Here is a 25765-nt window from a genome sequence, read left to right on the forward strand (position 1 = left end):
CCACAGATGGAACCACAAAGCGGAGCCAGAATTCAGAGGAAACAATATTTATTCAAAGACCCGACACAGCCCGTGTTTCAGCGAACACCTGTGTCACGGTCAGTTAAAATTAAAAAAACAGCATAGAACATCTTCCTTTAGGAACTCTTTGCAGCAAAAGCAACAAGGAAAAACCTCCGCTTATGACACAGGAAGCTGCTATTGCTGTTTGTAGCAACGCAGAGGATTTTCCTTGTATTTTCACTTGTTGCTTTTGCTGCTAAGAGATCCTAAAGGACCTCGTTCTATGCTGGGCTTTTTAACTGACCCCTGATGCAGGCTTTCACCGAAACATGGGTTATATTGGGTCTTTGAATAAATACTGCTTCCTCTGAATTTTGGTTCCATCTCGTGGTTCCATCTGTGGCCTGATATGCCTTTCTTACTCCTATGATAATTGTGTTGTTGTTTCCCTCTGAGTAGATATATAAATATATAAAGGTTCGTGGATTTGATATACCACCTTTCTCTGGTACAACCAAAGCGATTTACATTTAGTATATGCAGGTACTTTCTTTGTCTCTAGTGAGTTCACAGTCTAAGTTTTGTACCTGTGTGGAGCAGGAGTGCATTTTCAGTGGCACATATTCCCCTGGATACTATATAATGCGGCTAAAGTTACACATGCAAATACAGTCGTATTCAGTATTTGCACACGTAACTTAATTAGTGAACAAGCCGATCAGCACTGATAATTGCCAATTAACAAGCAATTATTGACACTAATTGGCAATAATTAGAATTTGCATGCACAACAGTCTAAGCGTATTCTATAACATGATGTGCCTAAATTCTAAGTCGCATAGTTGAAAAGACGTGGACATGGAATGGACAGGTCATGGGTGTTTCAAAAATCTATGCCCCGTTGTTACAGAATGCACTCATTTTGCATGTAATTTAAGCACCCACATTTACACCAAGTAAAGCATGGCGTAAACGGGCATGACTAAATTTAGTCACGTCAGTGGGCGCTCGGTGTATTCTATAAACTCATACAGAAATTTAGGCTTAATTTATAAAGTATGCTTAAATTTAGGCATACGCTATAGAATACGCTTAGGCTTTTTCATTTTGGTGCTGATTTTTTAGTTGTGCTATATAGAATCTAGCCCACTGGGGGGGGGGGGGGGGGGGGAATTCTACATAGTATGCCATAAAGTCAAGTGCCAACTAGGTGCATAACTGTAGTCATGATAATGGTAGTTAAGTGCCATAACAGGATCAAAACAGCAGTTAGGCAGGAAAGTGCACTTAGAGGCTGTTCTATAACTGATGTACAGCAGTGGCGTAGCTACATGGGGCCACGGGGGCCTGGGCCCCTGTAGATTTGGCCCTGGACCCCCCTGCCAATGACCCTCTCGACCCTCCCTCGCTGCCGCCCTGGGCTGCCTTTCCTGGCGGGGGACCCCAACCCCCGCCAGCCGAGGTCCTCTTCTTCCGGCGCAAGGCTTCGTTCTGTTTCTGTGAGTCTGACGTCCTGCATGTACAACGTGCAGGATGTCAGAAACAGAATGAAGCCTTGCGTGGGAAGAACGGGACCTCAGCTGGTGGGGGTTGGGGTCCCCCACCAGCAAAGGTAGCCCATGGCGGTGGCGGGGGAGGATTGGCAGCGGGAGGGGGCGAGAGGGTCATCGGCGGGGGGGGGGTCAAAGTTGGTGGTGGTGGCGGCGGAGGGGGAGGTCGGCAATGGCAGAGGGGTCGGTGGCACCGGGAGGGGGCTAAAATGTGCCCCCTCACCTCAGGCTCTGGACCCCCCCTCCCGCCAAAGTCTGGCTACGCCCCTGGTGTACAGTTGGGTACAGTAGGTTTTTGGTGTGTTTTTGAGGGCTCACAATACAATATAAGGGGGTAATGATGAGATGTGCACCTTTAGACCTTTTATGTGAAATCCATGCAGTTCCCCTTAGAGTGCCCCACTGCTCTGCTGGGATGTCTGTGTGGCCAGTCTTCTAAGAATGCTGGTTCCCCCCCCTCCCCCATTGTCCCAATGGCTTGATTTTGTACGTTTTTCACTTGGACTTTTTTCTTTCAACTTTAGTTTTAAAAGATAGATGCACTGAGGACAAAAACATCAAGCAAATGGCCCGTTTCAAAACAAAAAGACAGACTTTTTTCTAGTTAGAAAATCGGTATATTCACCACTTGAATTTTGGACAATTTCGGCAAAACGTCCAAAGTCAGATTTAGACATGGTATCGAAAATGCCCCTCCATGTGGAACAAAGCTTGATTTGAAACTGGTAGCACATCCCTGCTAGATAGTCACTCACAGTACCTAAAATATGTGCTGCTCCCAGCTCTGCTTGATTTTGTAAGCACAGAAGACCTGGTAATAATAAAGTTTCTTGAAAACATTAAAAACAATGTTTAGCAAGGAAACCTCAAAAGTTATTTTTCCAAAATCAGTTGAAAAGATTGGAAAGTAGCAAAGTCTTTCCCAACTCTCAGCCTTCAAGGCCTAACATACAGCTAGTTATGAACGGCAACAAAATTATACCCAGTTTAAATGAGGTTGTACCTTTCTGTGTCATGTTCTTTTGTCCAGTGTCCATTTTTAAAAGGAAATATCCATGTGATACAAGTTTAAGAGGCCAATATTCAGTCTGCAGTGGTCAGCAGTTCACCGATTTTGAAGCCGCCGACTGCTGTGGGCTAAATTAAGCCCACATATTCAGTGCTGAGTCATTTCTGAGCCACCAGTATTGAATATCTAGGTCAGTGCAGCTCTCTGGAAGTTACCCAGGCTCTGGTCAGTATTCAGACTGGGCCCCGGGTAGCCCTTTTGCTGTCCTAAGTTTATCTGCTTGCTTACCTGGTTAGTAGAATGAATATCGCAGCTAACCACAGAAATCCTGGCTCCACCTCAGCACCAGCCCTGGACTTTTCCAGCAGTGCCTGGTCAATGCTGCAGTGGTCAGAGGAGATATTTATCAGCACTGCTTGGGTAAGTGCTGCTAATATCCCCTCCCAGCCCATTCAGAGTGGTTGAACCAGGCAGGAGCTTCTCCTGTATGGTTAAACCTTTTTTGAATATCAGGCCTTAAATTTTCTTCAGAAATCACATGCATTGACAAACCAAGTCCAGGGCCAACTCAGAAGCAGTGCGGCAATGTGCAAAGGGGCCTGGGTTCAGTTCATGGCTCAGGTCTTGTGCTCTTCAAGTCAGCTGGGGCTGGGATGCTGCAGAGGTAATGTTCACAGCTCCTGGGTAGAGCGAGTCGTAAGTATCATTTAATGGTCATATCCTCTGGCCACATGCAGGGACTATGAATGCAGAGCTTTGCAAAGAACCCTGGTGCATGGCCCCTGGCTGAGGACCATCACTGCAATGGCCATGACTGGACTAAAGTAAGAATAGGGGGGAGGATATAACAATATGGGGGGGGGGGGGGGGCGGAATCAGTGGTCATTGTGAGTGAAGGCATATGGCACCATATTTGACATCTAGTACCAATTGAGCTTGAAGCTCAAACGAGAAGGAGGAAGCTGCAGGGTCAAAGAACCACCATCAGCCAGGTCCAAATTCAGTTCAGTTCTCGTTCTCATTTCCCGTCCAAGCCAAAAGCTATAGTAGAACCAATGCTGAAGTCAGCAGTCGTGGGGCTGCTTGTTAGCAAGTGCTGAGTCCATTCCAATCCAACCTGCTGTACACCATTGTCTCTCTTATGTCCCTACAGGAAAACCATAAGGGTTAAAATAATAGATGAGGAACAATACGAAAGGCAAGAGAATTTCTTCATTGCCCTTGGTGAGCCGAAATGGATGAAACGCGGAATATCAGGTGTGAGATGCTTATATCACAAGAAAAGTGGTTGCTTTTGATTTTCTTTCTCTTCCATCTGCTTTCCCTCCTGTGTATTCCCGCTCTCACCCTGTTTCGGTCATCTTACTCTGATCCTCCTCACACGTTGTGCAGTACTCAGGCCCAGCTTTCTTTTAATGAATTAATTCATTTTTATTTTCTGTTGAGAGCATCATCACTGTTACCCTTCTAACGCAAAGATTATCAGATAAATCTGTGATACTGCATGGCTGCTCCTCCCCTGCTGACATGCTGAGTATATCTACCCCTTCTTCCTTCCTTCACTCTTGTTGTGACTGTATTGTATCATAGTGTTTGTGAGCTGCTTTTAAAATTTTACAACTGTCATACCGCCTCCAGATTCTGCATTTCTTCAACTTCCCACAGTTTATTTTGCATTTTATTCTTGCCCCCACTCTCATCCACCCACCCTAATACAGACACGTGCATATGGGCCCCTTTCTGTATGCTGAGAAGAAGGGGAGAGGGCAGAATGTTCTGACATTTCTCTGATGGAAGGAGGGCCTGACATGTTCATAATTATCTATGTTGCTCCCAGGTGTCATGGGTATTATTTTGTTGATATGTCAGGCCATAGTCCTCCCCCCACACAGACACACACTTTCTTATTTTTCTCTTTAGTATTTTTTAGCATGATTTGGTAATATTATATATATGTGGTATTTTCACAGTTTCCACCCACATTTTCCCCATCTTGGTGATTAGTTAGTGCAATGATTAACAGCATAAAGCAGGCTTGTCCAAGTTCAGTCCTCGAGGGCTGAAAACAGGCCAGCTTTTCATTGTAGGCATCTCTCTTATGCATATTGATTAGGAATATCTTAAAAATGTGGCCTATTTGCAGCTCTTGAGGACTGAACTTGACAAACCTGGCTTAGATAGAAGAATTGAGCCCACTCAGCAATACCCATATCTTTTGATTCTGTTTGACCACAAGACGTAATACTTGACTGTCCCTTTCTCTTAAACTGCTAGCTATTGGATTTATTGGATTACTTGGTCCCCATTACCTTCTTGCACAATATGGCATCCACTGTTCAATAATTTTCCACTCACATCCTTCAGAAAGTGGGATGAAATTCATTGTTTTTGCTAATTTCATCAATATTCAAGTGCCGTGATCAGGATATTTAAAATTCCGGCCACAGCATTTATTCAGTATCACTATCTGGCTAGTGAATAGTAGTGAATGTGCACAGACAATAGTGAGCTCCACCAGCTCTGTGAATAGTAGCAATATTCAGCCACCAGGGAAGCAAATTCTCTAAGAATGCACAGCATTTATACAGTATCATTATCTGGCTAGTGAACAGTAGTGAATGTACATGGACGGTAGTGAATGCCACCTGCTCTGTGAATGGTAGCAATATTCAGCCATCAGGGAAACAAATTCTTTAAGAAGGCACTAACATTTACATGGCAAACACACACAGAAAAGACTAGAATATTGGCATATAGAGGCGTCTGTGTGCACGTGCATGTGTAAATGCTGGAAATCCGGCAAATGCTATTTTGTAACTATATGCATATCTTTGATAGCATGGTATTTGCAGGTGGGCATTCCCATGAACAGATTTTGGGCAGAGCATGGGTAGGATGCAAACTCGCATGTGTAACTTATAGAGTACTATCCCCCTGACATTCAGCACTACTTAATCTGCCAGAAACGGCTCCTAGCCAGCTACATAGCACTTAACCAGCTATTTGCGAATATTTAGCGGGAGATAGCTGGTTATCTCCTGCTGAATATTCCCGGTCAGGGCTCAACCCCAGATTCTATATATCGCGCCTCTGCATCGAAATCCAAGCGTGTTCTATAACAATGCATGCAACTTAATAGGGTTAACAAGCCAATCAGTGTTTTTAACAGCAGTTAACAAGCAATAATGAGCACTAATTAGAATTTATGTGCATATTCTGTAACGCAGAGTGCCCAAGTTCTAATGCGCAGAACCAAAAAGGAGTGTGGTTATGGGTGGAGAAATGGGTGTTTCATCGGTGTTCCAAAATTTACATGCACTGTTTTAGAATATATCCCTCTGCGCCTAAATCTACATGCGATATTTATGCCATGTTTCCCTTGGTGTAAATGGATGCACATAGTTCTAGGCCCTGGAATATGAACTAAGTGTATTCTATATATCGTGCCTAAATCTAGGCCCGCTTAGCGAATACACTTAGGTAACAATTTATTCCACATGGATTTTTTAGGTGCCATATATAGAATCTAGCCCTTAGCAGTTAACTGGTTATATTGTGCAATATAACCGGCTATTCGCTAATAGGTTTGGTAGCCAAATCAGGCTGCCGAAATAGTAGGCCTATATTTGGCTGGTTTAAACTTAACTGGCCAATGCTGAATATTGGCTTCGCCAGTTAAGTTTAAACTGGCCAAAAATAAACCGGATATTCAGTGCCAGTCACCAGAAATGTCCCGGCATTGAATATCTGGTCTCACCACCAACTGCGGAAGGCAGCCTGGCTAACTCCCATGGTCTGAATATCAGCCCCTACAAATTAACATGCGTATCTCTAGAATTTTAGGTGTGAGCATTTCAGGGGCATAGCCAGACCTCAACATTTGGGGGGGTGCAGAGCCCAAAGTGGGGAGGCACAGCTTGGCCCGCCTTCCTGCCGCATCCCCTGCCCCCAACACAACCCCACATACCTTGGCGAAGTGTTGCGCATGCTCAGTTTCTCTAAAACCAAGCATGCACGCAACATGAGAGGAAGTAGGGCAGGCAATGTGCAGAAAACAACGCTGCAGAAAGGCTTCAGCTGGCGGGGGTTGGGGACCCCCGCCAGCCAAACCAGGAGGTCTGGATCCAATTTGGGGGGGCCAAGGCTGTGCCACTGGAGCATTTATGCCAGCTTTAAAGCTGGCGTCGGTGCTTGTGTCTAAGCATTCCTGGGGACCCTAGTATTCTATAAAGGAAAGTAGGCTCCAACGTTTCCTTATGGAATAAACTCCATATAGAAAGGCATTTTACAAGGGACATCCAATTCAGGATATGGGCGTCCAAGTCTGTACATCACATCTATTTTACAAACTGAAATGTCCCAAACTATGAAGTCTGCAGTTACGTGCCAAACTTTAGGTATGACCACTTATGGCTGACATAAACAGTGGCGCCTAACAGCAGCAGTTGGGTGTGTAAATTCAACTGTTAAGTGCACGCAGGAATTATCAGAACACCGCGACATGTCCATGCCCCTCCCACGTTAATGCCCCTTTTGCAGTTATGCGCTGTAGAACTTAGGAGCTCCATATACAGAATAGGGGCAGCATGGCTAATTAGTGCTAATCAGTGCTTGTTCATGCCGATTGTTGATTCATGTAAAGCATTGATAGTTTGTTTATTTTATTATGTATATGAATTGCTCTCCACTTACAATTTGTAGATAATGCAGACTATAAATAAATTATATTGGGGCTGATAGTCAGATCACAGGAGTCAGATTGGCAAACTCCTCAGTCGGCGCTGAACCCGGATATTCAATGCAGGCACTGGCATTCATGCGGCCAAATATGGCTGCTAAACCAGCTTTAAAAATCAGTGGATAGCAGGTTATATTGGCCGATATAACCAGCTACCTGCTAGCCGCTAACCAGGGATATTCAGCGGGGGATAGTCAATTATCCCCTGTTGAATATTGGTGGATAGCCGGTTAAGTGCTATTTAACTGGTCAGCAGCCATTCTGGCCGAATAAATAGTGCTGAATATCAGGGGGATTATTATTATTATTATTATTATCATTTCCTACTTATTTATGTATTTATTTATGTATTTATTTATGTATTTATTTATTAGGATTTATTTACCGCCTTTTTGAAGGAATTCACTCAAGGCAGTGTACAGTAAGAATAAATCAAACATAAGTAATAGCAATTACAGCAGTAAAAATATTCAAATAACAATACAAAGTATGTCATAGTATACTAACAATGTTAACACAATATGTAATAAAACATTTTAATATACAGCATTGAGTATAAGCATAGTTGGAGCACGTAGATAGGTAAGAGAGTTAGAAAATAAGGGGACTAATTTAAAATTGCACCTCAGGTCACAGAGGTAATTAAATGTTATCTCAGCTAGGGTAGGAGTGGATAAAAAAAATAATTTAGCACCAATTACATAGTAACATAGTAGATGATGGCAGAAAAAGACCTGCATGGTCCATCCAGTCTGCCCAACAAGACAACTCATGTGTGCTACTTTTGTGTATACCCTACTTTGATTTGTACCTGTGCTCTTCAGGGCACAGACCGTATAAGTCTGCCCAGCACTATCCCCGCCTCCCACCACCGGCTCTGGCACAGACCGTATAAGTCTGCCCAGCGCTATCCCTGCCTCCCAACCTCCAGTCCCGCCTGCCACCACTGGCTCTGGCACAGACCGTATAAGTCTGCCCCGCACTATCCCCGCCTCCCAACCTCCAGCCCCGCCTCCCACTACCGGCTCTGCTATCCAATCTTGGTTAAGCTCCTGAGGATCCTTTCCTTCTGAACAGGATTCCTTTATGTTTATCCCACGCATGTTTGAATTCCGTTAACCATTTTCCTCTCCCACCACCTCCCGCGGGAGGGCATTCCAAGCATCCACCACTCTCTCCGTGAAGAAATACTTCCTGACATTTTTCTTGAGTCTGCCCCCTTCAATCTCATTTCATGTCCTCTCGTTCTACCGCCTTCGTATCTCCGGAAAAGGTTCGTTTGCGGATTAATACCTTTAAAATATTTGAACATCTGTATCATATCACCCCTGTTTCTCCTTTCCTCCAGGGTATACATGTTCAGGTCAGCAAGTCTCTCCTCATACGTCTTGTTACGCAAATCCCATACCATTCTCGTAGCTTTTCTTTGCACCGCTTCTATTCTTTTTACATCCTTAGCAAGATACGGCCTCCAAAACTGAACACAATACTCTAGATGGGGCCTCACCAACGACTTATACAGAGGCATCAACACCCCATTTCTTCTGCTGGTCACACATCTCTCTATACAGCCTAACAACCTTCTAGCTATGGCCACCGCCTTCTCACACTGTTTCGTCGCCTTCAGATCCTCAGATACTATCACCCCAAGATCCCTCTCCCCGTCCGTACCTGTCAGACTCTCCCCGCCTAACACATACGCCTCCCGTGGATTTCTGCTCCCTAAGTGCATCACTTTGCATTTCTTTGCATTGAATTTTAATTGCCAGACCTTAGACCATTGTTCTAGCTTCTTCAAATCCTTTTTTCATGTTTTTCACTCCCTCCGGGGTGTCCACTCTGTTACAAATCTTAGTATCATCCGCAAATAGGCAAACTTTACCTTCTAACCCTTCGGCAAGGTCACTCACAAATATATTGAACAGAATCGGCCTCAGCACCGATCCTTGAGGCACTCCACTACTCACCTTTCCCTCCTCCGAGCTAACTCCATTCACCACCACCCTCTGGCGTCTGTCCGTCAACCAGTTCCTAATCCAGTTCACCACTTTAGGTCCTATCTTCAGCAAATCCAGTTTATTTAAAAGCCTCCTGTGGGGAACCGTGTCAAAAGCTTTGCTGAAATCTAAGTAGATTACGTCCATAGCTCGTCCCTGATTCAATTCTCCTGTCACCCAATCAAAAAACTCAATGAGATTCGTTTGGCACGATTTCCCTTTGGTAAAACCATGTTGTCTCGGATCTTGCAACTTATTGGCTTCCAGGAAATTCACTATCCTTTCCTTCAGCATCGCTTCCATTACTTTTCCAATAACCGAAGTGAGGCTTACCGGCCTGTAGTTTCCAGCTACTTCCCTATCACCACTTTTGTGAAGAGGGACCACCTCCGCCATTCTCCAATCCCTCGGAACATCTCCCGTCTCCAAGGATTTATTAAACAAATCTTTAAGAGGACCCGCCAGGACCTCTCTGAGCTCCCTTAATATCCTGGGGTGGATCCCGTCCGGTCCCATGGCTTTGTCCACCTTTAGCTTTACAAGTTGTTCATACACACTCTCTTCTGTAAATGATGCTGTATCCACTCCACTATCATTTGTACTTTTTCCAGTCCATTGCGGTCCTGCTCCAGGATTTTCTTCTGTGAAAACAGAACAAAAGTATCTATTTAGCAAATTTGCTTTTCCTTCATCACTATCTAATTATATTACTCATATAACTGATCCTATTCTATAACTGGACAGGAAATTGCACACCTAACTTTAGGCACCATTTATAGAATTTGGGGTATATGTATATAATTGTTCATATGACTGACAGAAAATTTCAGAATATCTCCATAAAGGCAATTAATAGATCTCAATAAATAAATAAATAAATAAATGAAAGAGTCATATGCTTGGTGTTGGCATTGATCATGTAAGTCTTTTTTTAATACTGGGCCAGCAGTTTTCGTTTTCTTCCCTGTGCAATACAGAATACACATTGCAATTTTATAAGTAGAAACACCGGAGAGGGGAACCAAAGTCACTCACATAAGAGCACAAAAACAAAAGCAGAAAGGGCCTTCAATAAAAGGGGCGTCTATTCAAATTTTATTCAGCAGACTTGACGTAGTCCATGTTTCGTCAAAACTGCCTGCGTCAGGGATCTTAAAAATGAAACACAGTATCCAAAAATACCATAAAATGCAATAAGAAAAAGCTCAATCTGAGGACGCTGAAGCAAACGCCAATAGTAATTAAAGTACAGTAGGGTATTGAATATTCCAACTCCACTTTAATTACTATTGGCATTTGCTTCTGCGTCCTCAGTTGAGCTTTTTCTCATTGCATTTTATGGTATTTTGGACACTGTGTTTCATTTTTAAGACCCTGATGCAGGCAGTTTTGCCAAAACATGGCCATGTCGGGTCTGCTGAATAAAATTTGGGTTGATGCCCATTTCCTTGAAGGCCCTTTCTGCTTTTTTTTTGTGCAATTTTATAAGTGGGCATTGGGCATGTGTAATCTCTAATTGCACCTGGGTGCCCAATTTTTTTTTTATAGAATACATGTGTGACCCATCATTGGTGCCCTTATTTAGACTTGTGCAGTTACATCAGCCATAGAGCCGTCATAACTGAGGCATGCCTAAATGCGGCAAAGACGTGGAACTTAGTCCGGCTGATAGTCAATGATTTCAGGTTTATTAAAGGCTTGACATCCCACACATCAAAAAAATATCTATGTGGCTTACAAATACTACTACAAATACTACTGAAAACTGACCTGTTCAAGAAGGCATACCATAACGATCCATCCTATATACAAAATAAATAGACTCTACACGAATTAGACAAAACCGAACTCTTGTCGCTTGCCTGTTTAACCTCACTGCTATTAATGAAAGCTACACAATACGCACTACCACTTCATTTCCTAAGTTGAAAATGATAACTCTATAGTCGATGAACTAACCTATGTTACAACTCACTATCACTCAGAAACCTCCATGTAATACCATAATGTATTCCTCTGTACCATGTATATATGCACCTTAATGCAAAACCATTTGCAATTTTATACCCGGAAATGGAGGTCACTCAGAAACCACTATGCAATACCACAATGCACTCTTCTTAACCATGTATGTATGCACCTTAATGTAATACCATTTGTAATCCTGTACCCGGAAATGGCGATCGCCATCACGGCAAAATGTAAGCCACATTGAGCCTGCAAATAGGTGGGAAAATGTGGGATACAAATGCTACAAATAAATAAAATAAATAAAACAGAAACAAACAGAATACAGTCAACTGCAGATGCAGAATAGATGACCAAACTGCAGCAGCGACCCAACGAAGGACAAACACAGCAAGAGTTTATCCAAATGTCAGCTTTAATGGAAACGGGACCTAACCTGGCCAAGTTCTGCAAAATCCTTAGGTTTCCACAATACATTCACAGATTCAAAACATGTACTGCAATACCTGTGTTTAAAAGAAAAATGAGGTCCAATGTCAAAAGTAAAAGAATGCAGCCAACATCACTTTTCTCTGTGATGGTAGTACATTGTAACTGCTTTTATTGTAAACTGCATGGATGCCATTCTGGCCCTTTGTGGTATATCAAATTTCTGTAAATAAACATAGAACAAGCTCTGGTCCAAAATTCTTGCTGTGTTTGTCCTTCCTTGGATCGCTGTTACAATACTAAAATACATAAGAAATAGAGGAACCAAAATTTAAGAGAAAGAATGGCCGACGACTGGTTAACTCACTTACTCGCTTCTATCTGGTCATTTTTAACGGCACTTAACCAGTTAATGCCGCTGAAAATGACTGGTTAGCGTCAAACTTCAGGCTGGCTATGTTGTGGGCATTCTGGTGTCTGACTGGTTAAATAGCATATCGGCACCTAACTGCTAATGTTGAACAGAAGATAACCAGTTATGTCCGCTGAATAGTACCAGTTAGTACTTTGCCGGTTAGGCGCAGATATTCAGCACTAAACCAGCTACGTTTAGCGATTAAGGGGGGTCTTTTACAAAGCAGCGGTAAGCCCAATTCGGGATTACCACTCCCTAAAACAGAAGTACTGCTGGGCTACTGCAGCAGCCCGGCGGTAGTTCCCACCCCCAGCGTGCACAATTTCCAATGCTAGAAAAATATTTTTATTTTTGTAGCGCCAGTGTGTATCCGTTGGCAATCAGGCAGTGCCGCATGCTGCCCAGTTTCCACCAGGTTAGCGTGGGAGGCCTTACCGCCACCTCAGTGGGTGGGCGGTAACTGCTCCCCCCGAAATGGACGTGGCGAGTGCTTCACTTGCCACACAGCCATTTCTTTAAATAAGGAAGGACCTGCCTTTTACCCGCTGTGGTAAAAGGGGACCTTGGCACACATAAAAAACAGGCCCCCTTTTGGTTGTATCTTCGTAAAAGGACCCTTAAATAGGATGTATAAATAGCAGGCCAATCTTTAACCGATAAACAATTAACTGGTTAGCGCTGAATATCAGCATTACCGGTTAACTTTTTAGTGGTTTAAAAAACCCCCAGATATTTAGTGCCGGTTGCCAGAAATGGCCTGGCATTGAATATCTGGGTTTAATGCCGGTGGCGGATAGCAAAAGCACTGCCCACCACCGGCTGAATATCGTGTCCATAGTATTTTAATTGCAAATACTTTTATACAAAAAAATGTTCTCATTTGTGGTCTTTGGATGGCAAAACTGTTTAGAACTGATTGCCCTATGAATTAGTATGAGGGTATAAAGCCTTTTATCTGTAGGCTCAGGTTCTTATCGAAAAATATCATGACCGGCTGAAGATATTTTGTGTCTGTCTGAAATGACTGGTGGCCTTAATAAAATAAAACCTAGCATCACAACTAGCGCTAATATCCGTTCTTCATTCTCTGATAAGTTTATCAGGTTCATTTCTCATTATCTTTCTACAATTATAATTTATGAGCAACATCTGGCTATACATGTCAAAATAAAGAGAATGCATACAAGAGCAAGAGACACTCTTTGTTATCACCATTACCCATCTGGCACTAAAAGTCAAGACTTGAATGATGGAAAAAGTACATATCAACTAATAGTGGACCTGCAGATCTAATGCCTTACACAGATATATGTGATCACCTCTTAGCAGCCACAGAGTACGTGAGATACCTGTTACATGGGTTCAGGGCCAGCACAGCCATTAGGCAAGACTAGCGGGTCCTTTTAAAAATGGGCTTCGCTAGTGTAGGCACGTGTTTTGGGCGCGCACAGATCCATTTTTCAGCGCGCCTGTAAAAAAGGCCTTTTTTTAAATTTTTGCTGAAAATGGACGTGCGGCAAAATAAAAATTGATGCACATCTATTTTGGGTCTGAGACCTTACCACCACCAGGTTGACTTAGCGGTAAGGTCTCATGTGGTAACTGTGCAGTAATCGTCTACGCATGTAGAATGATGATTACCGCCCGGTTTCTGTCACGCACCAGAAAAGAAAAATTATTTCCAGCACACGTAGCGGATGCACGTAAAAACAAAATTACCACCCAAGCCACGCGGTAGCCAGGTGGTAACTCTCAATTGACTTGCGTTGGGTGTGTAGGCACCTTTGCAGCTTAGTAAAAGGGCCCCTTGGTGATCACCTGGGGCAGCAGTGTCTTGGGGACATCAAAAAATGAACTGCGGTGAAAGCAAAACAATAGTTCCTGACAGCCACACAAACTCAGCATATACTTTAAAGGGAAAGGGGATGGGATTTGATATACCGCCTTTCTGTGGTTATAATCAAAGTGGTTTACATATTATATACAGGTACTTAGTTTGTATCTGGGTCAAAGGAGGGTTAAGTGGCTTTCCCAAAGTCACAAAGAGCTACATTGGGGATCAGTCCCAGTTCCACTGGTTTTCAGGCCACTGCAGTAACCAGTGGGCTACTTCTTCACTGCACTTGTATAGGATTTTCCTGTAATGATCATTATTGTTGAATTTAATTATCAAACTCTAAGAGGAGGAGGTGCAGGCTAGGGGTGTTGGAGTCAAAGTGAAAGGCTAAAGGTTTGCCTACAGCACCCAAGAGCCTTGCAAAGACTCTGCAGGGGCTTAAAAACACCCCTTTCCTGTGCTTTTTCCCCACCTTCCCCAGATTCCTGTATCTTCTTATGCCCTAACTGTTAGTGAGGGGAACCGAGTATCTACCTAATGTATCAGGACTCATAATTTTTCTTCCCCTCTTACCAAGCCAGCTTCTTAGTCCCTTTCAGTGTCGTTTATGTAATCCTCTGCAGTGACTCAAGTGTTTTGACTTTGTCCAAGTGCCATTTTCCGGCTGACTGTTTCTCAGCGCTGGGACGTCAGTGTCAGCTGGCTAAGCTTATTGTTCAATGCTGAGCTTTGTTCCTTCAGCCTTGCCATTCTCTTCTTTCCTGCATGCTTATTATCCTTGACGAACATAACATGTAATTTGCATAATGCAGACAAAGAATGTAATTCCCCAGCTCCATTACGGTCGCTACTCATACACCTTATTTTCATAGGCAAATAAAGACTTCTGTTTAGAATTTTGGGGAAGTTTATCTTGGAGTTTGAAATACACTCATCTGGCCATCAGGCGTCTTGTTCTGGTTTGGTTTGGGATAATTGTTGTGTATCATTTATTAGCTTTTCCTAACCCGCTATTGTTGCAAAACAAATCATAGCACTTTACAAATCTCCATATATAAAAGGCATCACCAATGTTCTAAATGAAGCCTCCAGCCGGAAGTGTGAAGGGGGAGAGATATCCGGTTTCCCCATGAGTGTCTGCCCCGCCCTCGCTCTCTCTGTAACCAAGGTTGCCAATTGGGCGGTTTTCCGTGACCCGCTGCGGGAAATTTTTGCCCGCTGTGGGTCGCGTTTTTTGTTTTTTTTCGGTGGTTTTTGTGCGGTTTTTCAGGCCGTTTTGGGCGGGGCTAGTGACGTTTTGGGCAGGGCTAGTGACGTTTTGGGCGGGACTAGTGACGTTTTGGGCGGGGCCAGTGATGGAGGAGGCGGGGCCGATGACAGAAGAGGCGGGTCGATGACGGCGGGGGCGGGGGTCGATGAAGGCGGGGGTGGGGTGTGAACGTTTGGGCGGGTTTCGGGGCCGAGTACCTGTAACACTGTCTGTAACACAAACAGTGAAGGAAAACACAGCAAAGCACGAAATCAAATCGCTCTCTCTGTAACAGTGAAGGACTCAGAGGTGGGAGGGGAGAGAGGGCAGAAGCCCTCACTATCTCTGTAACACAAACACAGCACAGCAGGAAACTTAACACTGAAGGACTGGACTCCGAGGGGGGAGGGGACAGAGAGCACGGGGGAAGGGAGAGAGGGCAGAGGGCAGGGACACACACACTCCCACATGCACACAGAAGAAAACCTTGCTAGCCCCCGTTTCATTTGCATCAGAAACGGGGCTTTTTTACTAGTAAATAAATAAAATCAATAAGAAAAGAACTCCACAGTAATAAAGGAAAGTAAACTCGTCTACACACTATCAGTAAGAAAACTATCAAACATTCATCATCAATTTCCATAAAATAATTCAAAATAAAATTTTAAAAAACAACAAACAAATAATCACTGATCACCCAACCTCTGATCTCTGTCAAATCCTTTTCCCTGGATAAAACAGTGTTTTGCCTGCAAAAATGGACTTTTATAAAATGGTCCAGCCTATTCCCAATATTTAGAAAATGCTGAGCTCCTAAATCTATGCTCCTAAATTAGTCTCACAAATTTGCGACTTATTTTCAGACAAAATTAGGAGCATAACTTCTCAACTCAAATTCATGTAATTTAGGAGCTTAAAAGTTATTCTGCTCTGGTCAATATTCAAAATGATTTAAATGGCCAGAAACGACAGTTAACTAGTTTAGATCGCTTGTTCGGGGCTATCCACAAATTCTCAGGCAGCATTTAACCGGTTCTCACTGCTGAAAATAGCAGTTAGCGCCCTAAGTGAAAACTGGCTATTTTGTGGGCACTCCGGGGGCAGAGTTAGCATTTGGCCAGTTAAGTGCTGACATTCAGGAGTTAACTGACTAGTATTAACAGCATTAACACAGTTCTATCTTTATGCAACAACCTGTGGTTGCTTAAGTTCTGAATATTGACTTAGGAGTCCTTTTACAAAGCGTGCTAAAAAGTGGCCTGTGGTAGTGCAGGCCGTGTGTATTGGATGCACGCCGGACCATTCTCCACCTCGTCTGGAAAAAGGGGTTTTGGGGGGGGGGGGGGGGGGAATGGATGTGCAGAAAAATGAAAACCAGCGTGTGTGTATTTATGGCCTGAGCCCTTAGCACCACCCATTGACTTAGCGGTAAGGACTCAAGTGTTACCCATGCGGTAACCATCCAGTGCACACCAACTGACGATTACCACCAGGAATGCCCCCGCATAGAAAACAGAAAAACTTTTTCTACTGTGGGTTTTCGGCGCATGCCAAACTTGGAATTATCACCAGCCGCACGCACTAGCCAGTCAGTAATGCCAATTTGATACATGCTGCACACGTGTAAGCCCTTACGCACTGTTGTAAAAGGGTTCCATAACAATCTTTGCATTAGCCAACTCTGCATAACTAGATATTCAGTGCTGAAGCCCAGACACAGCCCAGCATTGAATATCCAGGAATAGCACAGGCAGCGGTCAGCAAAATGCTCACCATAAATGACATAGGAGCCCTTTTACTAAGGTGCGCTGAAAACTGGCCTGCAATGTGGTAGACATGTGTATTGGATGCACGCAGGTCCATTTTTCAGCACACCTGCAAAAAAATGCCTTTAATTTTTGCCAAGAATGGGCGTGCGGAAGAATAAAAATCAGTGCACATCCATTTTGGGCCTGAGACCTTACCGCTAAGTCAGTGGCGGTATCTGGACAATGCGTGGCGCTGCCTGATTACCGCTGGGTAAGAAAATATTTTTGTAGCGCCAAAAATGGAGGGCGCTAGGGTAGCTGGGCTCCTGCAATCCTGCTGCCACATGCCAACCCTTTAGTAAAAGGGCCTCATATTAATTTATAGTATTCTATAAACTACTTGCATTCCTGGGAGACATGCCAATAGTCCGCCCATGTTCTGCCTACATGTATGCCCCATTGCAGATAGGCTACATTATGGAATAGCATCTAGTGCCCATAGGCATCAAACTCTCAGTTAATGGAGCCATTGATGCATGTAAGTGATGAGTACCAGCACCAGGGGCATAGCTAGGGGGGGCCACGGGGGCCTGGGCCCCTGCAAATTTCATCCAGGTCACAAATACCTGGCAAGATCCCAAAAAAGTACAAAACAGTTTATGCTGCTTATCCAGAAATAGTGGATTTTCTCCAAGTCCAATTTAATAATGGTCTATGGACTTTTCCTTTAGGAAGTCGTCCAAGCCTTTTTAAAACTCTGCTAAGCTAACCACCTTTACCACATTCTCTGGCAACGAATTCCAGAGTTTAATTACATGTTAAGTGAAGAAAAACGTTCTCTGATTTGTTTTAAAATTTACTACTTTGTAGTTTCATCGCATTCCCTCTAGTCCTTGTATTTTGGAAAGCGTAAACAGACGCTTCACATCTACCTGTTCCACCTCCACTCATTATTTTATAGACCTCTATCGTATCTCCCCTCAGCCATCTTTCCTCCAAGCTGAAGAGCCCCAGCCGCTTAGCTTTTTCTCATAGGGAAGTCGTCCCATCCCCTTTATATATTAATTTAGCAAGACAGTTTGAGGACTCCTGTAAGTACTCATTAAAAGCAGGATTACATGTGAAAACCTTAAAATTAGTCACCTAATATAAAATCAGTACTTAAAAGCTGCAGTTTCTATGGTCTCAATAGAACTGAAGCTCCTTGCTATGAAACATTTACAATCCCAAAGTTATTTTGAACCCCCCCCCCCCCCCCAAAAAAAAAAAAATAAAGTCCCCCAGCAGTCCCAATGTATTTCTGATTTAAGCAGTTGAACTGTACCTTTAACTGCCCTTCCCTCTCATCTCCTCTCCTGGTTATAGACCAAAGAGCAAAGAACAACCATATCTCAAACAACCAATTATTACCTGAATTGGTTATTACTCTATTTACCATTAACCTTTTCTTTGCTTCATGTACAATTTCTCATTCATAATAGATTTTCTAATGTTAAACATCCATAGCTATCCCAATGTTTAGTTATTTATTGCATTTGTATCCCACATTTTCCCACCATATGGCAGGTTTCAATGTGGCTTACATACTGCTAAAAAGGTGGTTACAAATTTAGATTTGTAGAAGTCTAGTATATAATGCAGAAAGTACAATAAGCTTAGTGTAAACATGGAGTAAAGGGGAATGAGGAAATAATAAAAATAATAAATACGTACATGGGGAAATCATCTTGGGGGCACGGGGCCTTTGGATGGTTGTCTGGGGAGTTAGGGTGAAGAGACGTCTGCTGGGGTGATTGGGGTCAGTGAGAGCCAGGGGAAGAGGAGCGAGGAAAGGGAGATGCTGCGTGGGGCAGCGTTACGTTTTTTTTTGGCCAGTGTGGGGGCCTGAAAGGCGCTGCAGGAATGCAGCGCTGAAGTTTGGCTCCCGGGGACGATTGGGGCACGTTCCCGGGAGTGAAGAAGAGGTCCGGCGGGCATGTTTGGGCCGGGTGCTGGGCCGATTGAGGCCGCACAACGAGTTTCGGGGCCCGGAGCAATGGAGCCACGTTCCCGGGCCAGAAGATGTAAACCGGAAGGGGGAGAGCGCTGGGGCGGTAGTGGAGACGCTGCAATAAGCAGCGTTGAAGTTTTTTTTGCTCCCGGGCCGAAGGAGCGAGGCCCGGGGGTGAGAGCGGTTCTGGGGAGAGAGGGCCGGAGAAGACGTCGGCGCGAATGTGCATGAGGCGGCGCGCCTCATGCACGAAACGGGAACGCGCGGTTTTGCGACTAGGCCGAAGCCGGGGCCTAAATTTTGGGCCGGTTTCGGAGGTTTTTTTTTTTGCCTCCGATTTTGACTGAGGACGTCCGGGACCGGATCCAATGGGAGTGGTCGTGTGTGAGGAAAATCGGGAAAGCAGGTAAGGGGTTTTTAACCCAGAATTTAAATTAGTTTATTTTTAAATTGTATTAATGCGCTTTTTGATTTTTAGAAATTAAACGGTTAATGATTTTTAAATTCTGTTTTTGGATTTGGGGTCGGGGAATTTTTGGGATTTTTCTGGTAGATTAGTTTTTGAATTTGAATAATTTAAGGGGGGTCATTTGGGGGGGGTCTGGTTTTAAGGGGTTAGGAAAGGGTTAACTGGTTAAATTCGACGGAGTAGGTTCAGAGGGGAATATTAAAATTTTTGGAATAGGTTTTAAATTTTTTGGGAATTTTTTCAGGGGTTTTTAGAAGATTGTTGCGTGGCGGGGTTAAATGTTGGGATATTTAAATTTTAAAAACACCGTTTAATAGAGGATGGGAGGTTTAATTGGCATGGGAAATTTGGGGTAATTTGATGGAAATTTATAGGGGTTTTTTATTAATTGAAGAATTTCCCATTGATTTCTATGGGGATTTTTCAGTTAAAATGGGGATTGAGCAGTGCTGCTCAACATTCCGCTTGTCAGCAGGGAGAGTTGGAATGTTGAGCAGGACTAGGGATTGGCTGGCTGAGGGCGGAATCCCAAGCCAAGCAGCCGTCTCCTAGGTAACGGTCAGTGGGACAGTTGGCAGAGCGCTGGTGACTGTGAGGTGGAAGGAAGTGTGTTTGGTGGTGTGGTTAATGTGGTGAGTTTGGAGTGATTTTGAGAAGGTTGGAAGTGGGATTTTGACTGAGTTTGGTGATAGGAGGGCAGTGTGAGGGGAAAGTGGTGAGTTGGGAAGTGTTTGTAATTTTTTCTGGTGAAAGGTGTAAGGAGGTGATATATGTTTGTGCTCATTAGTTTAGGGAAAAATAAGTAAGGTTAGGGGGTTTAGTGAGGGTATAGTTATTTTAATTTTCTTAGTTAAGTGTTGCCCAGTGTTATAAATTATATATTTAAGTCATTTAGTGTGGGAAGGGGTTAGTTAAGAAGATAGGGTTTTTCTTCCATTTATTTTATTAAGAGTGAGGTGTAGGGTGACGGTGGCAAAGAATCCTGGAAAACCTGAGCTCCTACGCAAGAAAGACCGTGAAGGATTCGCATCAGAGAAAAAAACCGCAGCTAAGTGACAACACAGTGACTGGACATAGAAATAATTCTTACTTACCTGAGTTGGGTCACTGGGGTGGTTGTCTTACGAGGACCTGTGAGAAAAGGGAAGAGAAAAAGGACACAAAGTATCAATTCTTTAAAGTTGAGATACAAGGGAGAGTTAATAAAGAAATTATTCAGAAAGAAAAATTTACAATTAATACTTATCTGATAAGAATCTTGGTATCGATACCAGAGAGGGAAATTCTGAAAAAGAGAAAAAAAGTTATACAATTGTAAAGTACATTTCTTTTGCACTAGAATATAAATGTTAAGGTTAGTGGTTAAAGTCTGTTAATTAATAATTTATTCTTTAGTATTTGAATTGAATTAAAATCTTGTTGTTTTTGGTTAATCATTTTTTCCGTTTGGTTATTTCAAAAGCAGGACAAATCCAAAATTAGCTTATTTTTCCCCTCATTTTCTTTGAGATTTTGAGGCGTGGTTAGTGAACTGTCGGCCTCTCCGTCCTTGGTGAGGTGATTCTGGGCACTGAAAGAAATTTTAAGTGCTCAGGGACACTTTACACTGAGGAACGAGTGGGGTACAACGACAATTTTGGCGTAGTCGGCAGGATTTCTCCTGAAGTTGGGGTACCAAAGGTAAAACTGTGAAGCTCAGGATTGACTAACAGTTGTGAAGAATTTTCCCATTTAGGTGAAGCAATTTAAATAAAGGTTTCCAGGTTTAAGTGTGTTTTATTTTGGGGAAATTTCTTTTGTCCTGGGTCTTGTTCCCCTGGGAATTTCTGTCTCTGGGGTGATTCCGGTTCCAGGAAGATCAAGACGATGGAGGGAGAAGCCGCTGGAGCTAGAGCTATCCCGCAGATCCTCACTCAGACGATTGTGATACCACAGGACAGAACCTTGCCGGACTTTCACGGTTTTCCTAGAGGTCCGGAAGATTTAAAGATTGAAGAATGGGTGGACAAGATGAAGTCCCGGTTAAGAATATTGAGAGTACCTGTGGAGGACCAAGTGGAGGTGGTACGTGACCACTTGAAGGGGATAGCGTTGGACACCGTTAAGTATTCGTTACCACGCGACTGTACGGTGGAAGAAATCTATAATTTACTGAAGCAAGTATATGGCGATACTGTGGCTTTGGGCCTGAGGATACAGGAATTTTACAACATCCGGCAGGGCGAAAGGGAACCCATCAGGGTATTTGCCTACAAGCTGCAAGGAATGTTAGAAGCAGTAATGAAAAGGGACCGGAGAAGGGTCGGGGATCCAGCTGAGACCCTTAAGGAGCAGTTCATCATCGGACTGCGTGATGAAGTCCTGAGGAGAGAGGTCTCGAAAAGGAATGAAGATAATCCTGGCTTATCCTTTGCAGAGTTAATGCAAGCGGCTATTCGTTGGGCAGGAGAAGAGCGGGGTTTGGCTCACTGGGAGTCCCCCAAGAGAATTCTACAGAGACCCCGGGAAGATGCAGGGGATTATGGAAGAGCTGGGCGACCCGTAGAGACGGCTACAGTAGCGATGCTGCATCAAATGACCAACATGCTGTCTCGGATGTGCGAACGTCAGGAGGAGGAGTGGGGCCGCCAGAGAGAGAGAACGAGAGAGAAAGAGAACCGGACGTATGCTGGTGCTCGTGGTGGGCAGAAAGATTACTATGTGGACCTAGAACTTCCTCTGGGGAGGTAATCTGTTACAGATGCCAGGAGCCTGGACATATCGCAAGAAATTGTCAGAGCGAAAGGAGGAACTATCCTTTACCACGAATTAGTAAGGAGAACCCTGAGAGTCCGAGCACCAGTGCTAATTGTAACAGGAACAGCGGGAGTCCTCAGGGTGAGACCTCTGGTGCTTCACAGTTGAGAGACAGCAAACCCACCGTCCGGTTGCAAAAGCCGGTGGAGAATGAGGATTGCAAAGAGGATAAACTATTGAGTGAAAGGGCAATTGGGACGAGCCCCTTAATGAAGGTGAAGATTGATGGAGTAGAAACTCTCTGTAGTGGATACCGGGTCCAGTGTGTCTACAATACTGGCAAGTTTTTTTTATAAAAACTTGAAAACACGGATTGCCTACAAGATGCAAGTCAACTGACGCTTGTGGCTGTAAATGGGACAGACCTTCCGGTGCTTGGTTACATAGATGCAGATGTGCAATGTTTGGGCAGCTGGTACCGGAAAGGTGCATTTTCGTGGTAAAGGATAACTTCTGTAATGGCCGGATAGAGAGTCAACCAATCCAAGGAATCGTGGGCATGAATGTCCTGAGGCATTTAGAGGGTCTGTTCAAGGACCTTGCCTGCTTTACACTTGAGCCAGGGAGAATCTCAGGAATTCTGTCGAAAATTGCACAAAAACAGTGACTAAGGTCAGACAGGTGGATGGTCTGGTTAAGCTGCAGGGAAAGGTGAGGAAAGTTATTTCTGCAAGGTCAAAAGTTCCTGATGGGAAAGGGTCAACGGGTACAGACGAATGCAGGAGTGGTAATAAGGCAAGGAAAAGTTTCCGTCCAGAAGATAAATGTGAGAGTTCCAGATGTCCACCCCGGCAGAGAGCAAATGGCGGAGACAGGTTCAGCAGAACCCGTGAGCAATGTGAATAAGGAACAAAGTAATGTGGAAACAAAAGGCATGATAGAAGCTGTGGAAAGCAGTGAAGCCGGGCTACATGTTACTGTAAAAGGAGTGAAAGAGGGAGACTTGCCTGAGAAGAAAAGGGTGGTGACAGAATCATGTCAAACAAAATTGCTGCAATTTGGTGAGAGAACAGCTGGGAGCACAGAAAAGCAGAGAGTGTCTTATAGACCTGAGAAGCATAATGTTATATCAGAACATCAAGAGGCAGCTGATGGCAAGATGATATCTGGGACACGATGTGTAGTGACGAATAAGAGTCCTTGCCTTAAAGAGGAATTGAATGAGGGGACCGAGATGAATATGGCCCTGGTGCATGTTAATGACGATACCATTCTTGTGGAAAACAAGAAGGCCACGGATGTGAGGCCTGAAGTGACTGCAAGTGCAGAAAAGAAAGGGGGAAGGAAGAGTGAGCAAATGCTGGAGTGGGCAAAAATCATCTTTGGAAGAAAGAAAATCAAAGAAGCACAGCTATATGTTGCTCAGGCCCATTTGAAGCTTGGAAGGAACGGTGAGGGTTCAGAAAATTACGCACCGACAAGAAAAATAATTATGAAGATTGTCTCTTTGCAACAACAGCAGTTGAAGTTCGTGTTGCGTCTCTTGCCGAGACACCTTCTTCAGGAAGGGGATTGGGTATTGCTCAGGAGGCAGAGGTTCCCGGGAAGGCACAAGATTCAGGATATATGGGAATCACACCCATATGAAGTCCTGGAGGTTTTGGGAGAAAAGTTAAATGTGATTAAAATTCGTAATTACAAAGGTGATGTGAAAACTGTACATAGGGATGCAGTAAAAAAATATGATTTGGATGTTGAGGAATGTGAAATTGGCCAAGTTCAGGAAGAAAAGCTTCCTGATTAAAAGTTGAATCAAAAGTGGGACCTGCAACAAATAAGGGGTGGTATACTATCAGAACAGTTATTATTAATCCTGGGTTAGGGGAGGATGGTCCTGTAAATACTGAGGAGATAAGGGTGTCAAACAGAAGTACTAAGGGTACTTGTTCTGCTTACCTTAGGGAAAATTTTATCCTGGGTTAAGAGGGGAGTGGGGGAATATGTGATGTCATAAAAAATCTGAGAGTTATAAAGATATAATATGTTACATTTGAAAGTGGTATACTTATACTGTAAAGAGGATGACAGTATATCAACTCTGTTGATGGGAAAAAAAAAGAGGGGGAAGGTTAAGTTTAGGTATGATTGTTAGATAGAAGGAGTTTGAATGGTTAGAGTATTGGTTTGGATGGACGGAAAAATTTGATAGAATGATAAGATTATGGATTTGGGTGAAAGTGTGGAGTTTGGATTTATGCGTGGTTGGGGTATGACTGCGAATATTGAGGACAATATTCGGTTTTTTTAAGCCCGGGCGAATGTAACATGGAGTAAAGGGGGAATGGAGGAAATAATAAAATAATAAATACTTACCTGGGGAAATCATCTTGGGGCGCACGGGGCCTTTGGATGGGTTGTCTGGGATGGTTAGGGTGAAGAGACGTCTGCTGGGGGTGATTTGGGGTCAGTGAGAGCCAGGGGAAGAGGAGCGAGGAAAGGGAGATGCTGCGTGGGGCAGCGTTACGTTTTTTTGGCCAGTGTGGGGCTGAAAGCGCTGCAGGAAGGCAGCGCTGAAGTTTTGGCTCCCGGGGACGATTGGGCACGTTCCCGGGAGTGAAGAAGAGGTCCGGGGCATGTTTGGGCCGGGTGCGGGCCGATTTGAGGGCCGCACAACGAGTTCGGGGGCCCGGGAGCAATGGAGCACGTTCCCGGGCCAGAAGATGTAAACCGGAAGGGGGAGAGCGCTGGGGCGGTAGTGGAGACGCTGCAATAAGCAGCGTTTGAAGTTTTTTTTGCTCCCGGGCCGAAGGAGCGAGGCACGGGGGTGAAGAGCGGTTCTGGGGAGAGAGGGCCGGAGAGAAGACTGTCGGCGCGAAATGTGCATGAGGCGGCGCGCCTCATGCACGAAACGGGAACGCGCGGTTTTGCGACTAGGCCGAAGCCGGGGCCTAAATTTTGGGCGGTTTCGGAGGTTTTTTGTTTTTGCCTCCGATTTTGACTGAGGACGTCCGGGACCGGATCCAATGGGAGTGGTCGTGTTGTGAGGAAAAATCGGGAAAGCAGGTAAGGGGTTTTTAACCCAGAATTTAAATTAGTTTATTTTTTAAATTGTATTAATGCGGTTTTGATTTTTAGAAATTAAACGGTAATGATTTTTAAATTCTGTTTTGGATTTGGGGTCGGGGGGAATTTTTTGGGATTTTTCTGGTAGATTAGTTTTTGAATTTGAATAATTAGGGGGTCATTTGGGGGGGGTCTGGTTTTTAAGGGGTTAGGAAAGGGTTAACTGGTTAAATTCGACGGGAGTAGGTTCCGAGGGGAATATTAAAATTTTTGGAATAGGTTTTAAATTTTTTGGGAATTTTTTCAGGGGTTTTTAGAAGATTGTTGCGTGGCGGGGGTTAAATGTTGGGATATTTAAATTTTAAAAACACCGTTTAATAGAGGATGGGAGGTTTAATTGGCATGGGAAATTTGGGGTAATTTGATGAAATTTATAGGGTTTTTTTATTAATTGAAGAATTTCCCATTGATTTCTATGGGGATTTTTCAGTTAAAATGGGGATTGAGCAGTGCTGCTCAACATTCCGCTTGTCAGCAGGGAGAGTTGGAATGTTGAGCAGGACT

General features: G+C 43.9%; 1 protein-coding gene across 1 annotated transcript in view; it reads left to right on the plus strand.

Annotated features, from left to right (window-relative positions):
- Window positions 1–25765, plus strand: part of SLC8A3 (solute carrier family 8 member A3) — a 463589-nt gene that overhangs the window by 338116 nt on the left and 99708 nt on the right. The window contains 1 exon segment of the mRNA XM_030213695.1: window positions 3716–3819. Within this exon segment, the coding sequence (XP_030069555.1) occupies window positions 3716–3819 (104 nt within the window).

This window comes from Microcaecilia unicolor, chromosome 9 (genome assembly GCF_901765095.1).
Source record: "Microcaecilia unicolor chromosome 9, aMicUni1.1, whole genome shotgun sequence".
Taxonomy (NCBI): Eukaryota; Metazoa; Chordata; class Amphibia; order Gymnophiona; family Siphonopidae; genus Microcaecilia; species Microcaecilia unicolor.